This window comes from Camelus bactrianus, chromosome 2 (genome assembly GCF_048773025.1).
Source record: "Camelus bactrianus isolate YW-2024 breed Bactrian camel chromosome 2, ASM4877302v1, whole genome shotgun sequence".
In the NCBI taxonomy this organism is placed as follows: Eukaryota; Metazoa; Chordata; class Mammalia; order Artiodactyla; family Camelidae; genus Camelus; species Camelus bactrianus.
In genome coordinates, this window is record NC_133540.1 from 96,535,042 (window position 1) to 96,556,072 (window position 21,031).

A 21,031-nucleotide genomic window follows, 5' to 3' on the forward strand; every position below is an offset into this window, starting at 1 on the left:
AGTAGGTGGTATTTCAGAAAATTTAGTTCTGTGTTGTTTCTAAGGATGATCTAATGCCGCTCCGTTTCTTCTTGCTTCTTATTCTGATGTGTCATCCTAGCTGCCTGTGGTATCATATTAGGAATCCCATCAATAACTGGATAGGCTATTCCTAACTCTTCATTAATCAATTCATTTGTCGATGCTTCATATCTGAGGGGAAAGCAAAACAAAATGAATCATGGAAAACAAAATGCTTGGAAGACCTTGATGTTCAGTGAACAGTAACATGTGTCCAATTCTTGACATTGAGTCAATCCCTATTTATCCGAAAGATTCTAGGTTAAAGGTTAAGAAGGCCTTTACAAAAATCGGCTAGTCCAGAACCAAAAGCCAAAGGGCAGCACACGTAGCTTACATGCTTAGAATCGTACATGGCATTTTCACAAGAATGCGGAAGCTACTACAATATTGTCCATCATCTTGGCTTAAAAATCGTAATGCCTTGGACTAGTCCTGAATCCCAAGAGTTCATAAACCTGGCTGTACAAAAGTATTACTTAGGGTCCTTTTAAGAAAATATCTAATCGCTCAGGGCCTCACTCAGACCTACAGACTTGGCCCGCCTGGGGTGGTGCCTGGAAATCTGCATTTTTAAAAAAGGTCCCCTGGCGATTCTAATGCGCAGCCAGTGGCGAACCTATCTATAGAAACTCTTCGATCCAAGCCTACGAGTCGGCGCTTTGACTCGGAGGTTTAGAGCTCGGGTCCCTTCCGGCCTCCTCTCGCCCTTCCTGCGAGCTGGCGGGCCCGGGTCCAAACAATGGCAGCGAAGAATACCCGGAGTGACCTAAAAAGCTCCCCAGTGGCTGTAAACGGCCATGCGGCCCACTTGTCCCCTCCCCGCGACCGGAGGCCACCCGCAGCGGGAGAATCTCACCTGAGCGGCTTCTTGGAGAGCGGGCACACCAGGAACTCCAGCAGCGCCGGGTCGAAGGCCTGGGGCGGCTTCCTCGTCCTCTCGCTTTTCTCGGCGGACGACAGCGACCCTGACGCGTGCAGGCACCTCCGGGCGACGGCGGATGGCGGCGCGAGTGTCCCCCGCAGCGCTGAGGCGAGCCGGCCGCACGCTCCGCTCAGCATGGTCCGGCAGCCCGGGACTGACAGCCCGGGTCCAGGCCTCTCCAGCCGAAAGTTCTCAGTCCAACTCCGTCGGCCAGGCCCCGCCCCCCGGTGCTCTGGAAAGGCCGCCCCCGACAGGTGGCGGCTAGCTCTTTGGTTCCGGATGCGCTCCGGACCCGACTGCTTTTCCCGATGCACCGCTCGGAGATTGAGCGCTCAGCCTGCCGCCGGGACCTCTTACGGCTGTTCCAGCGCGTTTACACATTGCAAACAAAATGAGCGCTTAAGTGAGAAATGTCTTGAGTTTTCAGCAGGGCCTATCGCAAGGGTGCCAGGAAGCCAGTGGCCGGACCTCACAGTCACACAGTGGTACGCTGGGACCTACGTGGTTATCACCAAAATGAGGTTTCAAACCCACTGTCATATTGGGTATGTGAAAAGCATTACTTTGTTTTATGTCTTTACCACAGTTCCTGTCACGTCGTTTGGCTTTTTTTTTTTTTATTCTTTAATTTAAAAGAATTTAAGACCCTGAAAAGAACGGCTTAGTCTTCTTAACCTCTAAGATGTCCAGATTCTTACCCTGCGGAACTCATCGTGAATTCAATCGCATAATAATAGCACAACTAATTTGTTTCTGTAAGTGAGCTTGGAAACAGCAAGGAGTCTAAGTAGCTGTGTCCTTAAGCTAAATGGGTGATCTATTCAGTGGGCTTTTCGCCCCACGTTTGCCTCTGACTCTCCAAGGAAATGATGCTGGTTTGATCTATTTCTTATTAGTGTACTGGATAAGTATTTGGGCTCTGGGGCCTGACAGCTTGGTTCCAGGTAAATAGTTTACTAGTTGTAGGACTCCAGCAAATGACCTAACTACTCAGTTTCCTTATCTGTATAATGAGATTAATAGTTGTTCCTACCTCATGAAATTCCCTCCTGGGGATTAAAATATGGTACTTTATGCAAAGAGCATTCGGAAGAGTCCCTGGGACAAATTAATGCTCAATTCATGTTATCTATTTTTATTTTAATTTTCTCCATTCTTTCCAGTTCATTATACTAGAAGATTCTTTGTTAGTGGTCAATTTTTTCCCTTTGTTTTGCTAAGTATTGACTTGAACCTTTTGCATCTTTGGGCTTTATCATTTTACACTTTGAGCTCCTGGGAAGTAGGGTTGGGAGTGAGGGATATATAGATGCAAATACAAGATTATATGTTCAGATTTCTCTTCCATTCAGCAGTGTAAAAGTAGAGAAACTTTTATATTGTTTGTTTGCTCAGAAAAAAAAAAACCTACTACGTTATTTGATGGTCTTTGTTCACTAATGCTCAGAAGATTTCAGCATAGGGCAGTTGTCAGGGATGTACCCTTAAGAGGGCCTATTGTAAAGTTCCAGTGTTACCTTCACATTATTTCCTACTAGGGCAGTGGTAGGAATTAATTTTTCAGGTACAGTTAGTTGATACTTTGGGCCCTAGGGAAAGAGTGAACTATGGGAAAGATACATTTCAGCGAGGTATGGGGATGTAGAGCTTGACTTCTGTCAGCACAGAGAGGGCCCTGGGCAGGCCAGAACCTTGGCCCCTGTAGGTTTGGGGCACGCACCCATGCTTAAGACCAGCTTCATTAGCCTCATCTCACCTCCCCGGGCTGAGAGATCCCTATCAACTGGGTTTTCTAACCAGTTATAAATAAATTAGTTTCAGTTTGCGTCCACATAGAAGGTTTGAAGCAGATCAATTTAATTTAAATTAGTATTGAGGAAATGGAGAGTAACAGCAGAATATTGAAAATATTTTCAAATTTATAGCACCCCAAATCAACATCTAATATTTAAGAAACATCTGAGTGTGTGAAGCATTGGTCTAAACCATGTAAATATTTAGTTGCAAAATGTCCCTAAACAGCCCTCACTAATTAAGGAATCTAACTCATTTCTGCATGTAGTACACTAAACTGAATGTAGGTGACAGCATAGAATTATAAAATCATTAGTCCTTTTTTTTTTTTTTTTTTTTTTTTTTTTTTACTATTGGCATGACTCTGATCTTTCCCATCACAGAGCTCTGGGCTCAGGGACCATATTAGCTGTGTGATCTTGGGAAAGTTTCTTAAACTCTCTACGTCAATCTTCTCATCTGTAAAAATAGTATAATAGTACTACCTACCTTATTAGAGTTGTTGAGGGGATTAAACAAAATGATACTAATAAAGCAGTTAGCATAGGGGCTGGTCCAGCCTACACATTTAATGAATGTTATCAGAGCAGCAAAATTCCTTATTGCGGTGAAGCTGGAGAAAATTCTGATGAAAAAGGAAAGCACAATGTACCAATGGGAACCTGACGTGAAATTTTTATGGTTTTCAATGTGGATAATATTGAAACACAACTCTTGGGTTATCATACACATTAAATGAGATAGAAACCTCCAGGTAGAGAAGAGGCTAGGATATATATTTTAATAAAGTTCCATAAATACCAAATTTGGGACATTGAAATTTGGGAATCTCTGGTTCAGAGAGAGAAGTTAAAATTACTTTTCCACTAGATGGCGTCATCCAGTATTTGAACTCACATTTATTCCTGCTTGTACTTTTCTTTCTGTGATTATAAAGATTTGATTTTATTTTGCCAATTGTTTCCTTAATTTGATGACATCTATTTTAGGAACAAAAGTCACAAAAAATTTGTTAATAAATTACAATTATAACGGGTTCATTAAAATCAAGGATCCAACAGATAAATGCACAAAAAGTATGAAAAAAATCACAAAAGAGAAAAATACAGTTGATCAATAAATGCATAAAAATATTCATCCTCAACAATAGAGTAATGCAAGTTTCAAACATCAAAGAACTTTCCATTTCTCACCTATAAAAATTATAAATATTTTAGAAGTGTAATTCTTAATTCTTTATATTTGCCATTCACTTATTAATTTACTGATTGCCTGCTATGTGGCAGGTACTGTCTAGATTTATCAGAGTTCTCCAGGGAAACAGAATTAATTGTGTGTGTGTGTGTGTGTGTGTATGTGTGTGTGTGTGTATGTATGGAAGGGTTTATTATGAGGAATTGGCTCACATGATTATAGAAGCTGAGAAGTCCTAAGATCTTTCTGAAAGCAGGAGACCTAGGAAAGCCAGTGGTGTAAATCCAATATGGATCTGAAGGCCTGAGAGCCAGAGAAGTAGGTGGTATAAATCCTAGTCCAAGGGCAAGAGACGACAGATGTCGCAGCTCAGGCAGCCAGGTAGGAAGCAAAAGGCATGAATTCCTTCTTCCTCCACCTTTTTGTTCATTCTGACCTATGATGGATTGGATTATGCCCAACCACTTTGCAGTGGGCTGTCTATTTTACTGAGTCCACTGATTCAAATGCTAATCTCATCTGTCCCTCACAGACACACCCAGAAATAATATTTAATCTGGGCACCCCTTGGCACGGGCAAGTTGACACAAAAAGTTAACATCACACTGTCCTAGAAGCTGGAGCTGTCCTCTGGATATACCATTATACAGTGTTAAAAACTCATCACAACAATACCAAAATGCTTATTAAATATAATAAGTGAAAAAAAGCAGGACACAAATTTTATGCACAAGTACAATTATTTTTTAAATCAAGAACTTAGGAATAGAAAAAAAAATGAATAAAAACCAAATGTTGGTTGTGTTTAGGTGGTTAGAATATTAGTGAATTGTTCTTTAACTGTTTCTCCCTCTTAAATTTTTCTTTAATTAAGTAGTTTAAAAATGTAAATATTACCAGTTAATATTTGAGGTTAATAATTGATAAATGTGTATTTTATTTCAAAACCATTGATTCAGTTAAATGAATATTTATTGAGAACTTCCTGTATTCTCAGTATTATAACAGGAGGTAAAAAGAACGGGTATAAAAGTGTGAAAGATACGATCTCAATTTTCAAGAAGTTCATAGTGGAGTAAACAGCATAGGATAAAGTTAACTAAAAATCCTAGTTTATATATGATGCATTTCTTTGTGTATTTATTCAACACTTGTTGAGTTTACATTGTACATCAGATACACAAAGGAGGGAGGGAAACCTGTACCTGTACCACAAAGGGTTGGGGAAGTGTCAGTAAAGAATGGGTCAGCTAGCACTATCAGATTATTTACTTAAGTCTCAGGCATCACCCATTTTATCCCCTTTTATAAGCTCTTTTAATCCATGAAAACAAATTTGAATTTTGCAATGGGGACATAGACACTTGCTAGCAGAGATGAGTATGATGAACCATCCAGACTATATAGCAGCTCAGATAAGAGTAAATAATGCAGGTTTGAGTGGATATTGAAGGGCTGCATGTTAATACACATTTTAAATGGCTTCTGTATATAAGTGTCAGATTTCAAAACTGATCACAAAAATGGCCAGGTTTGATCTTCAGCTTAAAAGTTCAACATAATTAGATTGTGAACATGTGAAAAGAGGAATGGTATTTCTTAAAAAGCCTCATTACCACTATTTTGTTCTTTAAAATAGCCTTTTCATATGTATTTTGAAATACTTCAAAAATAAGAAAAGAGGTCACTAAAACTATAAGTGTATCAAAGAGGAAGTATCTGAATAAGCAACTCCCCATTTAGAATAAAGGAAATCAAGGAAAAATGGCAGGAAGTTCTTTGCAACTTGGCTTGGAATAGGAATAGTAATAGTACCCATCTGTACCGGCTGGTTTGGCCCTCTCAGCCTCCATCTCACCCTCCTCCTATCTGCAGAAGTTGGAAAGCTAAAAGTACATGTTCCAGACTCTCCTGCAGCTAGGGATGTGAATGTGCAGTAAGTTCGCACTCATGAGATGTGAAAGGGAGACAGAGTCCAGCATCCCGCAGCAGGAGAGCTGACAGGCAGGCTCTGACAGACACGAGGTTTGTGTGGCTTGGATCTGTGTGGCCCTCTGGACACATCTGCTCTGACATGAGGCAGCTGTGGCAGCAACAGCAGTGGTCACAGCAGTAGCTGCCTGCCCTCTGGATGAACTTAGAGCCCAAACTCCAGAGCAAGCCCACTATTTCTGCTCTTCCAGTGAATTTATAAGCATATACTTTGTCTATTAAATTCTTTTATACTGGAAATACCTAGAATAATTTATGTTTTCCTATCCTGAACCTTGAGTGATAAACTACCCCAGTGTGTTGATGTGAGATTAAAATGTAATAATATATGTAAATCACTTAGAATAGTACCTGACACTTTGTACTCAATACATGCTACTTATTTAAATTTTTGTTAGAGAGATGAGTTCAAGCTGAAAAGAATGAACTAGGCCTTAGGTTGAAAACGATGGCTTGAAGGCCAGATGGAGCCCACCACCTGTTTTATAAATAAAGTTTTATTGGAACACAGCCACTACCATTTGTTTACACACTGTCTGTGGCTGCTTTCATTCTTGAAGGTTACAGTTGCAACAGAAACAGAACAGACTACCAAGCCTAAAATATTTACTATCTGGCCCTTTAACAGAAATAAATTTGCCTACCCCGATCTGAACTATCAAAAAGGAGGAGAAGCCTGAGGATTGGGAAGCATTCCTGAAAACAATCATCCTCTTGACAGAGTTGTCATATTTAGGAAAAATAGTTTGGGAAGTTTTCTTTCTGCAAGAATTCAAAGTAGAGCATTGAGGAGGGGAAGATACTACACAGGCAAAATTATTTTTTTTTATTCAAATATAATCAGTTTACAATGTATCAATTTCTGGTGTACATATACATACATATATTTGTTTCATATTCTTTGCAAAATTCTGATATAAGTAAAATTGGAGGGATAAAAGGAGGTAGAACTGACATCACCTGAGGCCTCAGCAAGTAATTTGCCATTCCCCAAGGTTTTTGTCTGGATCATGCAGCCCAGCTTGGAAAGTGACCATGTAGGAAGCAACCTACCCAGTCTGTGCTACCTGTTTCACAGCCAGCTAGTTGCCAGTTCTTACAATCTCCTTCTTCATAAATCCCCTGGCGTTCACCCACTTTGATCTTCATAGTCACTGTTCTAGTCTATGCCTTAGTAATTTAAACCTGTGGTTAACTGAGTATACTCCTAAGTTCCCTGTCTTTACATTTTTTTCTCCTTTAAAATTCCACTTTAAAAAGTTTCTCCTTTTCTTTCTCATTGGCAACTTTGTAAAAAATTTCACAGAAAGAAAAATTATTTGTGCTTGATTTATGGTTTATTATTTTTCAAAAGAGTCATTAACACATTATAATCACCCTTAGGGTTCATTCTTGGTGTTGGACAGTCTCTGGGTTTGGACAAATGTATAATGGCATGTATCTACCAGTATGGTATCATACAGAGTATTTCCACTGCCCTAAAATCTTCTATGCTCCACCTACTTTTATGTTTGATTTTACAGTTCTATATGTGTTTTCAATTTTGACTAAGTTTCTTAGCTTTTATCTCTTTTTTTGTTCACTCCCTTTTCTTTTTGCACACCCTGCCTCCCCCTTCTTCCCCACTTCCTTCCTGCTGCTGGATAAATATGATCTGCATAATCTGACAGTGCTTTTCAAACTTGAATGTGCATATGAGTCACCTGAGAATCTTGTTAAAATGCAAATTTTGATTGAGTATGACTGAGATCACAGTGAATAGCTGGCTTGTACGCCTCATTTCTTAAAAGCTTCCAGGTGATGCTGCTGAGTTTCGGACCATACTTTCAGTAGCAAGACTAGAACAGTGATTCTCAGACTGGGATGATTTTGGCCTCAGGGGACACTTGACAACGTTGTGGAGACATTTTTGATTGTTACAGTTGGGGTGGTGCTATTGGGTAGAGGCCAGGAATGCTGCTAAACATCTTATTGTGCACAGGACAGCCCCTCACAACAAAAAATTATCTTAAATATTATAAGTACCTGGTGTGTATCTTCTATGACTCTAACAGGATTTGGTTATTGTTGTTTTAGTAGGAAAAAGCTTTCCAGGTTGCTCCCAGTGAGGCCTGGGAAGTTCCCTCTTCTTAACCATTTCCTGTGACTGAAAGGGTTTCTTACATGATACTAGGAAGAACTTTTTTTTCTTCAAAATGTCTATACTAGCCCTCAAGCCATATCCTCTTCCAATTTACTAGGTGAAAATTATGAATGGAATTTTTCATGGTGTTAATATGATTTTAAAAGCCTCATAATCCTAGAAAAGGTTAAATAATTAAGGCAGCAAGTTTGTAGGCTTGAAATGTGTGATCTTAATGACTGTTGTATTAATTATCCATATTTAGGCCAGTGCTTTATGAGGTCTTAGAAAACAACTGAAGCAATTCTCAAAATGATAATCAATAGATGTTTTACTCTGTGTACGTTTCCAGTGAATCTTGAGATTGTATCAAGCAGTCCATAGTGTAAGAGTTAATGAACTTTGAAAGAAGGCTTTCCCTGTATTCAGGTGAGGAAGACAGGGACAATCTCTAAGGGTTCTTCACTCTCACTGTAGGAAGCTGTGTGTTCCATGTTGAAGAGATTCAGGATTTTGATAATTCTAACTTGATTTGACTTTTCAGTGATGTAGCCTGCACCAAAGAATTGTTGCCAATGACAAATATGATGACTACCAAAATCATGATTAAGTGAAAGTAAAAATAAAAGTATATTTATTTAAACTACGGTTGCAATTCCAGGGTTTTGAGAGCCTGCTTTTCCTAATTTTCACAGCCTGTCGGGCATCTGTGGCTGACTCAGAGTCCAGCACTGACTTCCTGGCCTGCCAGGCACTGACTGCCAGGCCTGCCAGCACCTGGGGCAGAGCCCTGGGATTCATTCTGCCCTGGTTTCTTCTTGATTTCCTTCCAAAGGGAAATAATAACCAATTTCAAAACAGTGTTTGGTCTTGTCACTGAGGCTGTTTTCTTTTAATGTGATGATCTCATTGAAACATAATTTATTCACCAACTTATAGCACTCATAAACTGAACAATGTTATATAAGGTGATCAAATCAGACAGAATGACCCTCTTAAACTTATTAGCTCATCCCCCCCACCCCCGCCAACTCTCCCTCCTCTTTACTAAACCATCCACCGAATGATACCGCCATCCACTGAGTCACCTGGGCCCCAGAACTGAAGTCATCCTGTACTGCTCCCCTCCTCTCACTTCCCACACGCAGTCAGTCATCAGGTCCTGCCATATCCATCCCTTAATCTAGGTCCTATTTTTCATCAATAGGCTTTTAACAGGTCATGCCTCCAGTCTTTTTCCACTTCATCCCCCACACTGTTGCCAAAATATTCTTTTAATGTAAAAATTAATCACAAAACTTACTGAGTAAAAACCTTTGCTTAAAATGTAATTGCTGGCAGGGGTAGGATATAGCTCAAGCACTAGAGCACATGCTTAGCATGCACAAGGTCCTGGGTTCAATCCCCAGCACCTCCTTTAAAAATAAATAAATAAACCTAATTACCTCCCCCCTTTAAATAAATAAATAAATAAATAAATAAATAAATAAATAAATAAATAAATAAATAAATAAATAAAATGAGTTAGTAATACGTGTACCAAAAATGAATAAAGCTTGGAAAAAACCTAGTGGTAAGTAATTTTAAAAAAAGTTAACATTGTAAACTGACTATACTTCAATTAAAAAAATATATGTATATATATAATTGCTGAACTCCTGAATGTGATTGCTCTAGGGGAATTTCTGGCTTTCGTCCTCCTGATGGCCTCTGAATTTTTATATATTTTATATGTAAATTGTATATGAATATCTGTATTTAATAAGTAGACTTAACTTTTAGAGCTATTTTAGGTTCACAACAAAATTGAGTGGTAGGTACAGAGAGTTCCTACATATTCCCTCCCCCACAAACACACACAGCCTCCCCCACTGTCAACATCCCCCATCAGAGTAGCACATTTTTTAGAGTTAGTGAACCTACATTGACACATCATCATCACCCCAAATCTGTAGTTTCCATTAGGATTCACTTTTGGTGTTGTACATTCCATAGGTGTGCACAAGGGTATAACGACAAGCATCCACCATTATAGTATCATACAGAGTATTTTCACTGCCCTAAAAATTCCCTGTGCTCCATTTGCTCATCCCTACCCCAAACACCCTGGCAAACACTGATTTTTTTTAATGTCTCCATAGTTTTGTCTTTTTCTGAATGCCATATATTTGGAATCACACCGTGTGTAGCCTTTTCAGATTGACTTCTTTCACTTAGCAATATGCATTGAAGGTTTTATTTTCATGATTGACAGCTCATTTCTTTTCACTGTTGAGTAATATTTCGTTGTTTGGATGCATCATAATTTGTTGATCCATTCATCTATTGGAGGTTATCTTGGTGGTTTCCAAGTTCTGGCAATTACGAATAAAGCTGCTATAAACATTCTTGTGCAAGTTTTCGTGTGGACATAAGTTTTTAACTCATTTGGGTAAATACCAAGGAATGTGATTGCTGAATCATATGGTAAGAATATATTTAGTTTTCTAAGAAACTGCCAAACTTCTTCCAAAGTGGGTGTATCACTTTGCATTCCTACCAGCAATGAATGAGATTCCCATTATTCTACATCCCTGTCAGCATCTGGTGTTGTCCATGTGTTTTAATTTTTGCCATTCTGATTGGTATGTAGTTATATCTCATTATTTTAATTTGCAATTCCCTCATGATGTATGAAGTTGAGCATCTTCTCATATGCTTTTTTTCCATCTGTATATCACCTTTGGTGAGGTGTTTATTCAGATCTTTTGCCCATTTTTAAAATTGGGTTGTTCATTTTCTTGTTGTTGAGCTTTAAGCGTTCTTTGAACATTTTAGGTAACAGTCTCTTATCACATATGTCTTTTGTAAATATTTCCTCCCAGTCTGTGGCCCATCTTCTCATTCTTTTTGTATGTATTTTTTCATATGGGAATAAATAAAAATTCAGAATCATGAGACAGATATAAATTAGAAATATTTTTTCATTAAAGACCTTTTACTTTTACTCAAAATAATCTTCCGTATCCAATGTCTATTTCCTGCCCTCATTCCTCAGTTTTCTGATTGCAGCGTTTCTCTTCTTCACTGCTAAACTCTTTCAAAGATGTGAGCAGGGATTTTTGACCCCTTGTCACTCTGATTTATGAGAAGCAAAAAACAAAGACGTGCACCCAAGGTCAAGCAGTGTTGCCTTGACTGAGCCACTATTTCTCTGTCAAAATAATTGACATTGATGACATTTGATTATAACTTGAATTTTCTCATTTGGCACATTGAGAGTGAATCCTCACCGGTCTCTTATAATGATAGAGCGAAGGAGAAAGAATGGAGATCTTTCTCTTGTCATGGAGTAAGATATAAAAAAAAATCACAGAACATCCCATTCTCAGTTCCATTCCCTTATTATGATGAACACAAATCATCTCCTGGGCATGCAGTGACCTACTTCAAGGTACCTTGCTTTCTTTGCCTCTGATCGTTTAACAAGTTAGTTATTCACAGATGCAGACAAATGCCAAGAACTCCCAACTCCACTTCCATAGGACTGTGCAGAGTTTCCTAGCACAGTGGCATATGAGCCCTCAAGGAACTGGCCTCTGCCTCTCTCTAGCATCTCTTACTGTGGCCACTCCCCATCTTGGAATCAGCCATTCTGAATTATTTTCTGCCTGACAAATACTCTAGGCTGTTTCATACTTCATTATCCTTCGCTCATGCCATTCCTCCTGCCCCAAATACCCTTCCCTCTGTTTGTCCATCTAAACCCCTATTTGTCTTTTCAGACCCAGTTTTAACACAGTGTCTTTCAGGAAGATTGTTCTAACTCTCTCCTTTTCCCGGATCCCTGGGAACTGGCCAGTCTATCCTTTGTGTACAATGATTGATTACACACACACTCACACACACCCCTCACCTATACACCTATACTGCTTCACTGCATTCATTCACTTATATGTCTGTCTCCCCTGCTAATCTGTAAGATCTTTTGGGTCACATGCCATGTATGTTTTTTTCTTTGTCCCTGCAGCTAGCACAGTGACTAACACATAGCAGGTTTTAAATAAATGCTTGTAAAATGAATGTAACATGTCCAGTACCAAATGTTTGGTTGTTCCTCTTAACTTGCCCAAGGAAAAAATTACTATGCAGTTATAGAACATGCCAGGAACATAGCTACTGGCAAAAAAGGAACAGCACAATTAACTTTTGTCTTTCAATTTAGAGAAATTCTAAACATGTAAATTCTTTTCCAGTCCAGCTATAATTTTGAGCAACATAAGTTAGGGTGGCAGTACTGGAAGGAGTACTGTATTAGATCTGTCTTCTGAATTCTTTTTTGTTTGAGGTTATATATATATTTTAAATTTATATAAAAGTTATAAAAATAGAACAAAGAATTCTTATATACTCTCAGTAAAGTAAATAGCTTTCCATAGCTAGATTAAAAAAAAAAAACTGAGAGTAACATGCAGACCTGAGGTATAAACACTTCAAAACAAAAACAAAACAAGATTTGCATTTCTCTGATAATTAGTGATATTGAGCATTTTTTCATGTGCTTTTTAATCATTTGTATGTCTTCCTTGGAGAATTGCTTGTTTAGGTCTTCTGCCCATTTTTGGACTGGGTTGTTTATTTTTTTCTTATTGAGTCGTATGAGCTGCTTATATATTCTGGAGATCAAGCCTTTGTCGGTTTCACTTGCAAAAATTTTCTCCCATTCCGTAGGTTTTCTTCTTGTTTTATTTCTGGTTTCCTTTGCTGTGCAGAAGCTTGTAAGTTTCATTAGGTCCCATTTGTTTATTCTTGCCACACCAGTCAGAATGGCCGTCATTCAAAAATCCACAAATGACAAATGCTGGAGAGGCTGTGGAGAAAGGGGAACCCTCCTACACTACTGGTGGGAATGCAGTTTGGTGCAGCCACTATGGAAAACAGTGTGGAGATTCCTCAAAAGACTAGGAATAGACTTACCATATGACCCAGGAATCCCACTCCTGGGCTTGTATCCAGAAGGAAATCTACTTCAGGATGACACCTGCACCCCAATGTTCATAGCAGCACTATTTACAATAGCCAAAACATGGAAACAGCCTAAATGTCCATCAACAGGTGACTGGATAAAGAAGAGGTGGTATATTTATACAATGGAATACTACTCAGCCATAAAAACCAACAACATAATGCCATTTGCAGCAACATGGATGCTCCTGGAGAATGTCATTCTAAGTGAAGTAAGCCAGAAAGAGAAAGAAAAATACCATATGAGATCGCTCATATGTGGAATCTAAAAAACAAAAACAAAAACAAACAAACAAACAAAAACAAAGCGTAAATAAAGGACAGAAATAGACTCACAGACAGAGAATACAGACTTGTGGTTACCAGGGGGGTGGAGGGTGGGAAGGGATAGACTGGGATTTCAAAATTGTAGAATAGACTACACTGTATAGCACAGGGAAATATACACAAAATGTTATGATAACTCACAGAGAAAAAAACGTGACAATGAGTGTGTATATGTCCATGAATAACTGAAAAATTGTGCTGAACACTGGAATTTGACACAACATTGTAAAATGATTATAAATCAATAAATCAACATTAGCTTAAAAAAAAAAAGAAAACAAGAGATATTATATTATCAGAGTATAATTACCAAAATCAGGACATTGATATTGATACAGTGTTATTGTATAACGGTCAGATTTCAGTTTGATCAGTCATCCCATTAATGTTCTTTTATAGCAGAAGAAAAAACATTTCTGGTTCAGGATCTAACCTCGGATCAAACATTGCATTTAGATATCATGTCTCATTTGTCTGTTTTAATATGAAATAGTTCCTTCATTTTTTTTTTTTTTTTGTCTTTCATGATCTTGCCATTTTGAAGCATTCAAGCCAGTTACTTTACAGCAAGTTCATTCCTTGATTTGATTTTGTTTTTTAAATTGAAGTGTAGTCAGTTACAATGTGTCAGTTTCTGGTATACAGCATGATATTCCAGTCATGCATATATATATACATATATTCACTTCATTAAAAGTTATTACAAGATATTGAATATAATTCCCTGTGACATACAGAAGAAATTTGTTTTTTTAAACCTATTTATATATATATTGGTTAACATTTACAAATCTCAAACTCCCAAATTTATCCCTTCACATCCCCTTTCCCTCGGTAACCATAAGATTGTTTACTATGTCTGCTAGTCTGTTTCTGTTTTGTAAATGAGTTCATTAGTGTCCTCTTTTTTCCTTTTTCTTTTTTGGATTCCACATAAGAGTGATATCGTATGATATTTTTCTTTCTCTTTTTGGCTTACTTCACTTAGAATGACGATCTCCAGGTCCATCCATGTTGCTGCAAGTGGCATTATTTTATTCTTTTTTATGGCCGAGTAGTATTCCATTGTATAAATATACCACAGCTTCTTTATCCAGTCATCTTTCACTGGACATTTAGGTTGTTTCCATGTCTTGGCTATTGTATATAGTGCTGCTGTGAACATTGGGGTGCATGTATCTTTTTGAATTAGAGTTCCTTCCAGACATATGTCCAGGAGTGGGGTTACTGGCTTGATTTGAGAGTCAGGTTATACATTTTGCCAGGAATACCACAGAATGATGCTGTGTCCTTCTCAGTGCATCAGTCAACCAAGTAGCATTACCAGTGATACTAACTCTAAACATTTTATTAAGGTGGTGCCTGCAAGTTATCTCTGCTGTAAATCACTATTTTTCTCTATGTAGTTAATAAGTATCTTATGCGGATGAGGTTATATTTAAAGCTAAATAAAAAGGAGAGAGTGTAAGTTTTCCTAAGAGATCTAATGGGAAATTGTTTAGCTCTGTTATTTGACCTTCCTCAAGATTACATATTTAAACTAGAAGACTGTTTGAAAATGACAATCTTCTCATATTTTGAGTGCTTCAGCCACAAAATTATTTATGGAAGCAAGATGTACCTTGGAATTCTGTAGAGCTAAATATTAAAGCCTTAAGTAAATGGGAGTCCTGCATTCAGCAGCTCCTCAAGCGGATGAAGCTATTGTTTCTACAATGCTCTATGCATTTGGCTCACTGTTGGCTCACTTTTGAAGAACTTCTGACAGGAAGATAATGTCCTATGCTATTAGTCATACTTTACAATCAAAAGAACAGGTTTATGTTGGTATTAAAGCAATGAGTCTAACTTTCAGTCTCTTTGTTCAACCCACATATTCTTTGAGAACTGTGCTGAAATTGTACAGGTGATTTGATCCATGTTTACTTGTTTTCCAGAGTTATAAATCTAGCACAATAAATAGAATGCTTTTAAACTTCTCTTTCCAATGGTTCTGTCATGGTAAAGGAATCGTGGGTATTTTTATGCTTGTTAATTTTTTGAGGTATGATTGACAAAAAATTGCATGTATTTAAGGTGTCAATGTGATGATATTCTGATATACATATACACTGAAATGATTATCATGATTAAGCTAATTAACTTATCTATTACCTCACATAGTTGGGTATGTAGTGAGAACATTTATGGTTTACTTTCTTACTATCAAAATATATAGGGCATTTTTCACAGAAGTAGAACAAAAAATTTTTAAATTTGTATGGAAAAATAAAAGACCCCAGATAGCCAAAACAATCTTGAGATTGAAGTAGAATGGAGCTGGGAGGCATCACTTTCCCTGACTTAGACTTTACCACAGAGCTACAATAATGAAAACAGTATGGGACTCGCACAAAACAGACACATAGATCAATGGAACAGGATAGAGAGTCTAGAAATAAATCGATGCATTTATGGTCAAGTAATCTATGACAAAGGAGGCAAGAATATACAATGGAGAAAAGATAGTCTTTTCAATTAGTGATGCTTGGAAAACTGGACAGCTACATGTAAAAGAATGAAATTAGAACATTCTCTAATACCATATACAAAAAAGCTCAAAATGGATTAAAGGCCTAAATATAAGACTGTAAACCATAAAACTAGAGGAAAGCATAGAACACTCTTTGACATAAATCATAGCAATATTTTTTTGGATCTGTCTCCTAAAGCAAAAAAAAAAAAAAATCACAAAAGCAAAAAATAAACAAATAGGACCTAATTAATCTTAAAAGCTTTTGCATAGCAAAGGATTCCCTCAACAAACAAAAAGACAACCTACAAAATGGGAGATGATAAGGAGTTAATATTCAAAATATATAAATAGCTCAAATAACTCAACATCAAAAACAAGCAACCAATTAGAAAAATCGGCTTTTTAAAATTTGCATTTTTTAAATTGAAGTATAGTCAGGTTACAATGTTATGCCAATTTCTGGTGTACAGCATAATGTTTCAGTCTTACATATACATAATATATTCATTTTCATATTCTTTTTCATTATGGAGTACCACAAGATACTGAATACATTACTTTGTACAAGGGTTCCCTTTTCTCCACATCCTCACCAACATTTGTTATTTGTGCTCTTTTTGATGATAGCCATTCTGACAGGTGTGAGGTGATACCACATTGTGTGTTTAATTTGCATTTCTCTGATGATTAAGTATATTGAACATCTTCTCATGTGCGTTTAGTAGTTTTAATTGTTCATTTTTTTTTACTAGATTCCTTAGGATTTTCTATATATAAGGTTATAATATCTGCATATAGAGATAGTTTTGCTTCTTCATTTACACTCTAGATGCCTTTTATTTTATTTTATTGTCTAATTGCTCTTCTAGAACCTCCATCATGATGTTGAATAGAAATGGCAAGAGCAGACATCTTTGCCTTATTCCTGATCTTAGGAGGAAAACATTGTCTTTCACTATTAAGTATTATGTTGACTATGGGCTTTTTGTAGGTGGTGTAATGATCTTTGAAAGAATTTATAATGGTTACATTTCTCTCTGACACAGTTGCATTACCTAAATACAATAGCATGATAGAATTTGACAAAATTGGGATTAATATGAAGCAAGGAATAGGGTTATATCTTGTTGTTTTATCTGTAACTACCAGCCACCTTCATCTTTGTGCTTGCCCTGCCCATAACCTCCACCAAAGGAACTGATCCACCATTGGACCCTGCTGCCTTAGGAGCCATACGTGGTACTGTGATGGTATCTTCCTTCTTCCCCATCCTTCAACTCCATTTATTGGACTGGATTAACTATCTGACCCAAGAATCCTCAGGCGAGACAGTAATCTTCACCCTGTAAGGCCAGATTCAAAAAGATTAATTTGACTAAATGAATTCTCTTTCTCATGAATTGGACCTAAGGAATAAAGCAAAAAATTATCAGTTACTGGTGGAAGCTTTCACCAAAAATTTATGAGACGGAATCAGGACTTGGGAGGCCATAATGGACCATCTATGAGCTAAAATTTTGGGGAAGTGGAAATTAAAAATAAGCAGAAGCAGTTATTAAAGCAAGATAGAAAGAATTAGATTCATAGAATAGAACTGAGTAACACTAACTGCAGAGTAGTAGAGGAACGATTCTTGAATTTCTGCATCTAAGGTATCTAGAATGAGCTTGAATCCAAAACAGATTTCCAGCTTTAGTTCTTGGATTTCCATGAAATCCTAGGTTCCTTATTCCTCCACATGAGTTAACTTAAAAGGGTCTTTTTGCTTTTAAATAAATGAAATAACTAAAAACATTCAGAATGAACTTGTCATATTTGACAATAACTTTTTTTCTCAAGTGTCTTGAACTCTAAAGAGAAAGACATGGGAAAAGAGTATGGAAATTATTTTGGGGGTAGTAAAGGATACAACCTATGTTGCTTAATGTTGTTATTAGTTGTTATAAATATGATCAGTGTTGACTAAATAATTCCTATTGAGGAGAGATGTTTGGTAAGGTTCTAATAATAATATTGTTAAAATGACAATATTGTGCATGATAAATTCTTCAAGGATAAGGCATTTGGGAAGAAACCTTGTCAATGGGGAACATCCCCTAAGGATTTAAAATGGTTTGATGGTGGCACCAGTTATAGATAATACAAATGGCAAGAGGCTCTGTCTTGGCAGCTGGCACATGATTTCAGATGAAGAGTAAATTGTGAAGATGAGGTAAGTAAAATGATTGAGATTAGTTAGAGTTGGGCTTTATACAATAATGGCTGCTATTTAGTGAGGTGTAGAGTACAATTTTTCCCATCTGACTTTGATTAAGGCTGCTCAGCTGCCAACAAGGACTTTGTTAATGGAAGACAGAAAGAACTAATGATGGGAAGAGTTAGCATGTAATTGAGATTCACTGCAATTTTTGACATGTTAGAAGAGCACATGAGAAGCTAGTGGGATACCTTGACATTTAACTGGGAGAGATAAGGACTCCTCGGGTAGTCAGAATTGTGGTAACTGAGTTTACTACATTCATTAATTGGTTAGTAATCATGCTTTGTTAATTATAGCAAATATAGTAAAATGTGATGCTGCTTTTGTTGATTTTTGGATAATAAATTTGGGTAGGGTGTTAATTTCCAGGCTTAATCAAGCTAATGTTCATGGAGAGCCAAACATAAGATCTAGAATTAAAATAAATAAAACAATTATCACCCTGGTGAACTTTAGTATAGAAATGATATGGTATAAGCCAACATTTTGAGTGTGGATTCAACAATTTAATTAATTGACTTCACCTAAACGTAGTGGAGTGTAAGCATGAAAGTTTTGCATTCTCTTATACAGGTGTGAGTCCTAAAATTTATTCCTTCAAAGTAACTCTTACTCATTTTTATGATTGCGTATTAATCAGGATTTTCCAGAGAAACAAAGCCAGTGGCGTATATATATATATATATATATATATATATATATATATATATATAGATGTATAAGAGGAGATTTGTTGTAGAAATTGGCTCAGGTGAACATGGAGGCCAGGAAGTTCCATGCTCTGCCATCTGTAAGCTGGAGAACCAGGAAGGGCTGGTGGTATAATTCCGTCTAAGTCTGAATGCCTGAGAACCTGGAGCACAGATGTCCCAGCACAAGTAGAGAGCATGTAATCCCTTCCTCCACCTTTATATTTTATTTAGTTCCTCAGTGGATTGGATGACTCCCACCCACATTGCTGACGGGGATCTTCTTCACTCCTGATTTACTACCTATTCAAGTGCTAATCTCTTCTTGAAACACCCTTACAGACGCACCCAGAAATAATGCTATACCAGCTTTCTGGGCATCTCTTAGCCTAGTCAAGTTGGCAGATAAAATTCACTGTCACACATATGCATGTTATTGTGAGGCAGCTTGAGATATGTTTAAAACACATGGTTGTTTAAGGTGGAGAGAATTTGTTCACAAGAGACTATGGGGTATACCAGAAGTAGAGATTTAATTAAACTCATCGAGTTATGGTATATGTTTTTATATGGCTAATTTTTGGTAATTGTGATAGACTTTGATATAAAATCCTCTTGAAAAAAATGGTATTTAGCATATTTATTGAAAATTACATTGCCATGTTCTACTAATAAAACCTTTCCAGTGGGTGTGAAGAATTTTTATATCACCTGAAATAAATTTAAATTTACTTATAGTTCTGGTATGATTATGGTTGCTTAAATAAGGATGTGGATAAATCCTACGATTATCAGAGATTGAGCAGGAATATTATATTCCTTAGTTAAATTTGACATCATGATGGTAACAAAAAATAATTAATAGTCTAAGAAAAAAATGGAAATTTTATTTGAGACAACCTGAGGATTATAACTCAGGAGACTGTCACTCAGAGAGCTCTGTGAACTGTTCTGAAGAGATAAAGGGGGAGGCCAGTATATATGTGATTTTGGCCAAGGGGGTACGTGCCATCAAGCACACATCTCAGTAGAAGGTGGCTGCTAGTCATGAGGAACAGACATCTTAGTTAATGGTTTTAGAGTTTTTCTAAGTGTGGGAAGATGGAAGAATCCGGGCTCATAAAAATTTTCTCCTGAAAATATCTAACTATTGGAGGGTCAGGGTCAGTTCTGTCAGTTTTCCCAGAGCACAAAATGTCTCATCCTGATCTTCACCCTGAATTCCTTTCAGGGTGTATTGTAGGTCAGTGACTGCAGTGGCTAATGACTTGATTCTTGTAGAACTGGGTGCAACCTTCTTTACAGTCCCTCAGGGAATGAACATTCAATTTCAATAAAGTGTGGGAAGTGCTAAAAATGGGGAAGTTAAGAATGCGATAGGAGCACATAGCAGGGCTCTTAAATTATTCTGGGGTAAAACAAAGAAAGTTTTCATGATGAAGTGACATTTATGTCAAGACTGTAAAGATGAGGAATTAAGCATTGGGAGGGGGAGGAGGAGAAAAGTGTTTCAAGCAAAATCTACAGTCACATGAAGGTCTGAGGGTCAGAGAGAACATATTAATGATGATTCTTGTAAAGAGCATAGCAAGTTATTTCATATTATATATATCTTACTTATTCAATTAGAGTATAACTAATGTCATGAACACAGCTATATACATATAGAATGCTTTCTTTTCAGTGAATTTAATTGTGAATCATCATGTGCTCCTTTCACTTTTCACACCTTTCTTTTTCTGTCATCTCAGTGAAACTTCTCAGTGACAGCCAGTGGTTCAAGGTCCCTCAGTTCAGGGTTGATTGTATTAAAACTTTATTTCCTGAGCACAATGCACTCTGCCTATGTTATCTCATATAATTCTCCCAACAACCTTGCCAGCAAGTATTAGTATCTCCAACTTATACACGGGGAAACTGAGCCTCACATAAATAATATGTCCAAGGTCACAGATGGTGAGGATGCCAACTCCTGTCTGTCTGCCTCCCTAGTCCATTCTTTTTGCACTTGGTTTTACTGCCTGTAAATTACAGAGTGGATTGTGAGAGGCCATGTTTCAGAAAATGAATTAAGCTTTTTGACATTGAAAGCCTGTCATGATACTCTTTTCTATTCACCCCTCATTCTAAAAATTCTTCACTCTGAAAA

The 21,031-nt window shown here is 37.3% G+C and overlaps 1 protein-coding gene and 1 long non-coding RNA gene across 3 annotated transcripts in view; one reads left to right on the top strand and one right to left on the bottom strand.

Moving 5' to 3' along the window:
- Positions 1–33: 33 nt before the first annotated feature.
- Positions 34–1,223, bottom strand: PYURF (PIGY upstream open reading frame). Its single transcript, XM_010966130.3, has 2 exons — positions 920–1,223; positions 34–192 (listed from the first exon to the last, which is right to left on the bottom strand). Exons 1-2 carry the CDS (start codon positions 1,120–1,122, stop codon positions 51–53), a joined length of 345 nt encoding a protein of 114 aa, XP_010964432.1. The 5' UTR covers positions 1,123–1,223; the 3' UTR covers positions 34–50.
- A 44-nt stretch (positions 1,224–1,267) lies between these two features.
- LOC123620001 (uncharacterized) overlaps positions 1,268–21,031 on the top strand; it is a 35,779-nt gene continuing 16,015 nt past the window's right edge. The window contains exon 1 of one of the 2 annotated variants that reach the window (XR_006728712.2): positions 1,268–1,530. This is a non-coding gene — a long non-coding RNA (uncharacterized LOC123620001). The remainder of the gene's footprint in view (positions 1,531–21,031) is intronic. The other variant, XR_006728711.2, reaches the window with a different exon arrangement.

Bases quoted from the DNA above. Each gene is read 5' to 3' on its own strand.
- PYURF (XM_010966130.3), bottom strand. From the start codon at position 1,122: ATGCTGAGCGGAGCGTGCGGCCGGCTCGCCTCAGCGCTGCGGGGGACA. The intron at 193-919 runs GTGAGATTCTCC...CTTTCCCCTCAG, and splicing joins CTCTCCAAGAAGCCGCTCAG to ATATGAAGCATCGACAAATG.